The sequence below is a fragment of the Lactuca saligna genome, chromosome 3, assembly GCF_052625555.1.
Source record: "Lactuca saligna cultivar CGN05327 chromosome 3, ASM5262555v1, whole genome shotgun sequence".
Lineage (NCBI taxonomy): Eukaryota > Viridiplantae > Streptophyta > Magnoliopsida > Asterales > Asteraceae > Lactuca > Lactuca saligna.
The window spans coordinates 6,021,881-6,030,582 of NC_136419.1; the positions used below are offsets into that span (position 1 = coordinate 6,021,881).

An 8,702-nucleotide genomic window follows, 5' to 3' on the forward strand; every position below is an offset into this window, starting at 1 on the left:
AAATTTACAAGGTTGTGCATCGAGTTTTTTCATATTTTTATAAATATTATATTCATATGTTTTATAAATTTTTATTGGTAAGATTATAAATAAGCTTTGTAAAAAAAATCCCTAACTGTTGATGTTTGTTTAGCCTTCTGGTTTGTAGGCATGTCAAAGGTCAATTGTGCATGTGACTAAAAACTTATTCAGAAAACTTCCTGTCGTGGATATTTGTTTATCTTTTGGTTATTCAAGTTAATTATGTTTAAGCATGAAGTTAGGTAGAACTATATGCTTTGAAGATCCTTCATAGACCAAATAAGTTTTGGCGTACGTATGAATTACGTTAGCCCGATCACAAAGTAACAAAGAACATGTTTGATGTTCCTGTCCATTCTTAAAAAAAGCAAGCATGCAATTTTTATATAGTAACCAAATTTTCCTAGTAATTATAAAAACGATAACAAACTTTCGTTAATTAAAACAAAGCACATGATATATCTTTTTTTTTAAATCATGGAGTGGATTATGAATCCAGTTGTGATAAACATACTAAATATTAAATAAATAAATAACCTTGTTTCGATTAAGCATTTTAATTGGTTTGGAAAATTAAATTAAATTAACTCTCAATCAAGTTTGATCTTGACAAACATGGTATAGATTTGGATACCCTTTAGTGTGTTACTTGTGACTTGTGCACTACCACATTGGACCATATATACATTATTGACATGTAGTCTTATAATTGATATTTGCTCTCAATTGGCGAAGTTGTGTTGTTTTGACGTGACGAACTTTATCATTTACGAGTACTTGTTCAAATCACTTAAGGATGACTACCTTTCATAAATAAAATAAAAATAAATAAAAAAATAAAAAATAAATAAAAAGTGTCTTGAGGCTGTGAATCTTACGATTTTTGTACGATTTGAAAGTTTTACAACATAATTTTTGATATGACTAAACGAGAAAATACAACTATTTTTTATTTATAATTACGTATTTTTATTTTGGTTTTACAATAGGAGTAACAATTTAGACTCAAAAGTAATTAAGTATGGCTTCAAAACTTAATATTATTATAAGTTTTATGTAATTATATCATGTTGTGCCTATCATCTTGCTAGGCTTTTAATGTAATTATATTGTGCCTAATGCCTATCATCTTGCTATGCTTTTAACGTAACTCTCCTGTTCCAAAAAAAAAAAAAAAAAAAAAACTAAAAAAAGTATGCATTAATTTTTTGAGCTTTTTCTAGAATATGAAATTATATTATTTTTTGTGATATTCATTAAATAACTATATCTTGTAACATTATATCAGAAAATAACCATATTTTTTTGATAGCATAAATGGCCACCAAATTGGACAATGAGTTGTCAAACTCAATTATTATTTTCACAATTCATCCACAACTTTGGAAATCTTGTACCAAATTTCTCTGTGTATTCCATGTAAACTCTTCTATACAAATGACATGTTCCCCTCGATGGGAATCTAATTATACCTTTGAATAACAAGCAAGCTAATTGTAGGGAAATATATTACTAATGAACAAAAACAAACAGGAGATCTCTTACAGGTTAACTGGTTGCAACACTTGATCCTATTTAAAAACATACCAACCATCAACAAAACGAAGAGGAAAAAAAAATGAAAATTAAGATCTCTTAAAGATGTCAGAAAAAGTGTCAAATAAAAAAAAAAAATAGAGAGTACATGAAAGCAAGCTTTTTTTTGTCAATGCCTTGCTCTTATGCTGCTTTAGCTGTAATACAAGCAATAGAGAGCTTTGAAAGCAGACCACATAGTTGAAGATATGAACCAACTCCCTCACATATCCTCATATGTGCAAATCCAGTTTCCTACAATTTTTTATATTTAATAAACAACGTTTTTTAACCTTTTTTTTATTATAAGATTAAAGTTGTTACCTTCATGAATTCCAGTTTCAGATACTCTGCCATGTCATAATTCTTTATGATTCTGAAAAGGGTAGTGATGATATCAGTTGGTGAATATCCCAAATCATAAAGCTGCTTCAGACCAGAACAAGCATCATCAAATTTTCCTTCTACAACATTCCGGACCATATTTTTCACATGCAAAGGGTGAGGCTGATCACACACCTGAAAACCCAATTAAAAAAAAAAGCATAATTTTTAATTGACATTTTTAAAAGCAGCAAATATGATTATTTGAATTTGTGACCTTAAAAACATTTTCTTGATTAACAAATCGAAATCCAGTATAAGTTGCTTGTAAATTATTCAAAGCCTGTCGCATATCACCATCAGCAGTAAAAATAATTGCTTCAAGCCCTTCTGGGACATATGCCACCTACATTAGTAAAGTGATAATATCAGTAGGGGTAGAATTGGAAAACATTTTTAAAGTAATAAAAGTGTTACCTACCTTTTCTGCATCAACCACAACCATGAGACGACCAAGGATTTCTTGATCAGATAACCTGGAAAATCGCACAAGGGCACATCTACTCTGAATGGGTTCAATTATTTTTGCTGATGTGTTGCATGCAAGGGCAAAACGGGTAGAGTTTGAATATATTTCCATTGTTCTCCTCAGTGCTTGTTGTGCTCCAGATGTCATGCTGAATCGATGATCCCCAAATTGAAGGGTTAAAATGCAGCCTATGACAGAATAATATAAAAAATGATGTTGACAGATGAAACCCTAGAACAAGATACCTGTCAGCTTCATCCAAAATGATTACTTTGTGCCTTCCAGGGGGTAGAGTCACTTTCTTCTGTGCAAACATCTTAATTTTATTCCTCACAACATCAATACCTCTGAAAGGAAAAATGAAAAAGAATGGTGAGATTGAAAGATAGGGATATAAAGCAGAATTAGCACAAAATGCAGACCTGTCATCTGAGGCATTAAGCTCTAAAACTCCCTCTTTGTAATTTGGTCCAAGTAACTCATGAGCAAGAGCTAATATGCTTGTGGTCTTACCTGTTCCAGGTGGACCCTGAAAATGCATAAACAGAGTTATGCTCAAGAAAATATATTACTCAATCAAGATAAACGATGCATGTGTCCACACTACACTATGTACAAATCACTCTACTATCAATCTTTAATGATTGGATTAGTAAATGCATGACTGAAAAATCAATGGAGTATACTTTATAGCAATTGATTGTTTAAAAGAATAAAGTATGGCAGAAGAAAACCAGTCCATTGAAGGATCTCACAAGCATTAATCTTAAGAAACGCTGTTACTTGGATCAAAAAAGACAGCTTCTTTACTGGAAACATGAAACAAAACCACCAGCTAGGCATTATGATTCCAAATATAAATCCATTTTGATATATTAGATTCAAATATCTACACCAATGTCAAATTCGCCTTAAGGAAACCAGAGGTGAGTTGAAAGATTGGAAAAAGAGAAAACGAAACAAGTTGAGGTGATGATAGATCTTTGATAAAAGCCCTAAAAGTGAATGTAAAGCTACTTAAGCGGATCAGTTTAAAATTTGTTATAAAACTTAGTGAATGAGTTCAATATTCCTAGCAACATACAGAAAACAAAAGAAAATGTAAATCGATTTTAACAACTCTTTCGTTCATGTGCATCTGTAAATCAGTCCACTGCAATAAGCAATTTGACCATATGATTAGGGTTTTCTTACTTACAGCTAAGATGAGATTTGGCATGTTACCATCGTGCGCAATTACTTGAAGCCTGGAGACGGCATCTTCGTTCCCAACAATGTCTGCCACTTTTGTAGGTCTGAACTTCTCAACCCATGGAATTTCGTAGCCATGGCTTGATGACAAGGAAGCTGATGAAGAAGCCATAGAAATCTGTGGTCAGGGAAATCGGACCTCACTACTGTAAGAAACCCTAGAGAGTTCAAAATGGAGGGAAAATGGCAAGGAGAGGAAGTATAATATACCCTAACTTTTCTCCCCTTTCCTATTGAAACTTTTTAAGTTTTGGCACTCGTATTACGCTTTTGTTCTTTCCACCCCCTAATTCGATTTTAACTAAAAAAAATAATAAATTACAGAAATGGTCCCTATGGTTTGGTCGAATTCTTAATTTTGGTCCTTAAAATTAAATTTTGATAGGTTACTTGTAAACGAACTGAACGTTCGGCGAACCGTTCATGAACTTTTCGGCGGGAAGTTCGTTTATGTTCATTTATTTAATAAATGAACGAACATGAACACAAATTCTCGTTCGTTTAGTTAAATAAACGAACATGAATAATGGTTTCGTTCGTTCATGAATGTTCGTTTACGTTTCTTTATGTTTGTTTGTTTAAGTTTTTTTTTTTAAGTTCATATGTCTTCAATTGTGTTTTTATTACATTACTATATTATAGTTCGTTTATTCATATATGTTCAATTGTGTTTGTTTATTTTTGTTCGTTTATGTTCGTTTAGCATGTTCATGAACATTAACAAGGCAATTTGTAAAACGAACGAACATGAATAATAAAACTCCGTTCGTTTATCTGTTCGTTTTCGTTCATTTGTTCGGCTAACTTAAACGAACGAACATGAACAAGTATTTGTTCGTGTTCGTTCGGCTCGTTTACAACCCTAGGTTACATCAATGCGGTTTGTGAAAATTGCACTTTAGTTTCTTGGTCAAAAAAATCATTATATAATTTAAACGAATAAAACATTAAAAAAAATATTTAAATAAAACGTCAAAACTATTAAAAGTTTTTTAAACCATAAAAACAAAGATAATTAAGTAAAGCAAAAAATAAATATTAATAATAGTGATATGATTTTATATAATTTAGATAATTGATTTAAAAAATAGAAACGAATTTTATAAATAATCTATAATAATTCATTAAAATAAAGATAAAAAAAATCAATTATATATATATATATATATATATATATATATATATATATATATATATATATATATATATATATATATATATATAAAAGGAGGTTTCGCAATTGAACAGTACCTCCTGTTCATTGGACCCCTCCTGTTGGTAGGACGTTTTTACTTTTTTTTCTTTATTTATTTACCTTTTGTCATTATCTGTCTTATTTTTTGTTATTTATTTATTTTTAGTTTTTATAGTGGAGTACACGTGTCATCAACTGTGCCACTTCCATCTACGTGTTTGTTTCTTCTGCATCTTCTTGCTTACTCACCCTTTAATCCTCTACCGTTCTTTCGTTGCTTTGTCTTCCCGATTGTTCCACTTTTTTCAGTTTCGTTTCTTTTGCTTCATCTCCCCTCCAGTGATCTTCCTTATCTGTTCTACCACCATCGACGATTGACCAACCCATGACCGGACCACCACATTGTCTACCTCATCATAGAAGGTAAGCCCTATACTTTGACGACATGTCACTTCGCTTTTAAGCATCTATGTCGACATATTAAACATTCAATTTTGTTTTCATGAATTGACATTCTGCTTTTGTTTGACAGTTGGCTTGAAGTATTTGACTTGCTTTCTGTTCTTGGCTTCTTTAGCTGGGTTTTGGGGAATACGGGATTCTTAAAAATACTTAGACTCCCTATTTAACGAAGGTATGTTTAGGATGAGAAATAGAACAGGGAGTCCTCCTCTTCCCCTTCCGCCTCCTCCTCCACTGTCTCTTCCCTCGCTCAACGACCGCCGACGCAACCACTTCGATCTCCCTCTACGATGGCACCGCCTGGCATGAACGTCGTCGTCCCGTTCACCATTCCTTCAAGTACTCCATCTGTTACGCTTTTATTGACCTTGATTGCACACCTCACGCTCCACCTCACCACCTCTCGCCTCAACAAGCTCGCAATATTGCTTAAACCACTGGTCCTGTCAAAGTCCCTAATTGTATTTAAGCCTTGCTAATTTCTATGAATTTTAATTGTTCTGCATAAATTCGATTCTTCAATTCCAATTCATGTAAACTGAATTCTTTAGTAGTTACATTGTCCATCAATTATGTTTGGAAATTGAGATCTCTTGATTCACTTTTCCACCTTTCGCTTAGTTTCCTCTTGATAATTCCTCCTAGCATCAGATACGAACAAAACCCCTTAAGTTTGTACTATTGCTACAACAAAGAAGGCTCAAACACAACCTTAATCAAGTGCATAGCTGACGTCTATAATCCATTTCTTTCGACCTCTTTATTTTGTAATATCATTTACCTTAACATCATTCCAATTTCCTGCTTTAGGTCACCAATACAACATGGTGAGAAAGAGTACAGTTCCTTTTCAACCCAAGTTTTGATGTAGTCGCTAAACCCCTTCATGTTAGCCCTTTCATGGTATTCAATCGACTTAAACATGTAGACATAGATATGTATGCATAAACTGATTATTTTTGTTATTGTTTTGATTTCATGTTGATTACAGGATATGCTTGGGAACTGGAGTATAAGAACAAGTACACCTGGGGATAATCTTATGGTGAATATTTCCATTGAACATCCTAAGCATGGTGACTATGTCACTCAGTCAACAGGGAGTCCATAACAACTTACAACTGGTGGCAAGGATGAGAAATCGAACAGGGAGTCCAAATCCTTCTATGTAAGTTTTGATTTTATAAAATTATTTGATTTGTGAGTTTTCAAACATTTAAAAAGTTGTAATAATGAATATGTTTTTGAACTGAACAGGCCTCTTCATCTTAGATTTGAGAAGTTTTCATAAGGCTTTCATTGTGTGGCTTTATGGAGACAAGAGCAGAGAAAGCTTTGATGGGATTAACCTTTTACAGTTTATTTATAAATTATAACTATGACAGGTAACGGGAAGATTGTTTACCCAGTGGAGCTTTTGTCTGCTGATGGTATTGAGTATCACAAACCTTGCTTCAAGAGTAGCCATTGCAAAGGTACCCTTAAGGTATGATGATCTTATTAATGAATTTTCTTTTATGATGTTTATTTCATATTATCTATTTTAATTGTATGATAATTAGTTCTGGAATTGATGTAAATTGTGTTGATATTCATTAATGGCGCTTGCGGAGCTAGGATATTTATTCATGGAACATTATTAAAGAAAGAAGATACATATGGTGCATTGTCAAGTGAATTTAATGAGATTCCTAATTAACCGATTTTAGAATGACCCTATAACAAATTTTTTTATTGTAAGTTTTCCTAAATATATTCAGAAAAACCTTAAACAAGTTGAAGTTATTGGATGAAGGCATGAAGCATCATTGTTAGGGAGGTCTGGATGGATGCAACTGTCAATCAGGTAAGTTGTTTGAAAATTATTACTGAGCCAAATTTGAGTTGAAGTCTTTCATTATCTAATTCAAGATCAACTTTAATATCTCTTAGTATCTGTGATTATAATCGACCCAACCATATATGACTATTTTATGGCATATCACATAAAGTTTATCTTTAAAATTAGTGAATGGTTTTTGTTATAAATTTAATTTATCTTTATATTTCAGCCATTGTATTGTGCATTATAAAGGTTAGTGAGGCCTGAATGTAAGCATTTGTCAATCAGGTGAGGTCTTTAACAAGTCTAACTGAGCCAAATCTGAGTGGAATGGTTTGATTATCTAATGCAACATCCAAATTAACTGTAAAAAATATGCATGTGACCTCTAGAAAAGGGCTGTAAAGCAGCTTTTGTATGTGTAGATGCATTTAGGACTGATGTATTTGATCAGTTGCAGTAAAATCCAACAACAACTAAGATTAAGAAAAGAAACTATCTTTGTTTCTGCAAACTCATATATATTTAGGGCATGATTCGTCTCTGGCAGCTAAATCGGTTAGTAGTTGAGCATATTGGATGCCTGTACACAAGGCTTACTACATGGTCAATAAAGTGTTCACTAATCGACACCTCTTCCTCTTCGATGTTGACTTTAGGTGGAGTGATGTCATTGTTGATCATGTTTTCTTAATTATGGCATCATACTTTCAACTTTTCCGTTTAAAAACATTTTATCTCTATAAATGGAAGTAGGGTGTGATAACAGTTAAATCAACATAACTACATTACTCCTCGCATCTAACTTTTCTTTTTAAAACTTTTTTAACTCCATTAGTTTTTTGTATAGATATAAAGAAACAGCAATGTACTTTGAATTTTAACTAATTTCGTATCATAAATTTAAAATAAATTAATAAATTAAATCATAGTTTGAAATCTTATTTTCTACATTTTGTTAAATTTTGCAGGTTTTGAACCTCATTGTGTGTGACTTTCCTCCCGAACACCCTTTATCCACATCCATACCTCTTTGTGATTCTGTTGGACATACTTCATTACAGGTTTCTCTTCTATCCTACTCATATAATGAAGACTATTTGCAAGATGTATTTAATTATCAGATTATATTCCTTTTCATATGAAAACAACATAGATTTTGGGATGGACAATTATATTTACTTCAAGACAAAAAGATAGAAGAGTGGAAGATCATTGGAAAGATATAGAGAAGAAAACTCATCATAGTTTTTCATTTGTTTGGAAATTTGTTTTTCAAAATTGTTTATATGGCCATTAAAGGGGTTGTTTTCTAACATCGGTCTGCATACGCGGTTCATGAGGTCCATGAACGCGGCAGGAGCATTGGTGAGCCCAAACGACATCACCACGAACTCATAGTGGCCATGACGCGTCCGAAATGCAGTCTTCTGCGTATCCTCCTCCCTGACCCTCATCTGATGATAACCCGAATGCAAATCAATCTTGGAGAACCAAGATGCTCCCCGAAGCTGATCAAAGAG

At 32.6% G+C, this 8,702-nt stretch overlaps 1 protein-coding gene and 1 pseudogene across 1 annotated transcript; one reads left to right on the plus strand and one right to left on the minus strand.

Annotated features, from left to right (window-relative positions):
• Positions 1 to 1,512: 1,512 nt before the first annotated feature.
• On the minus strand, positions 1,513 to 3,924 carry RFC2 (replication factor C 2). The gene is made up of 7 exons (XM_078982697.1): positions 3,648 to 3,924; positions 2,872 to 2,978; positions 2,695 to 2,796; positions 2,402 to 2,597; positions 2,198 to 2,326; positions 1,921 to 2,115; positions 1,513 to 1,851 (listed from the first exon to the last, which is right to left on the minus strand). The coding sequence occupies exons 1-7, from the start codon at positions 3,810 to 3,812 to the stop codon at positions 1,741 to 1,743; spliced, it is 1,005 nt and encodes a 334-aa protein (XP_078838823.1). The 5' UTR covers positions 3,813 to 3,924; the 3' UTR covers positions 1,513 to 1,740.
• A 1,356-nt stretch (positions 3,925 to 5,280) lies between these two features.
• Positions 5,281 to 8,173, plus strand: LOC145035149 (uncharacterized; annotated as a pseudogene).
• Positions 8,174 to 8,702: the final 529 nt, after the last annotated feature.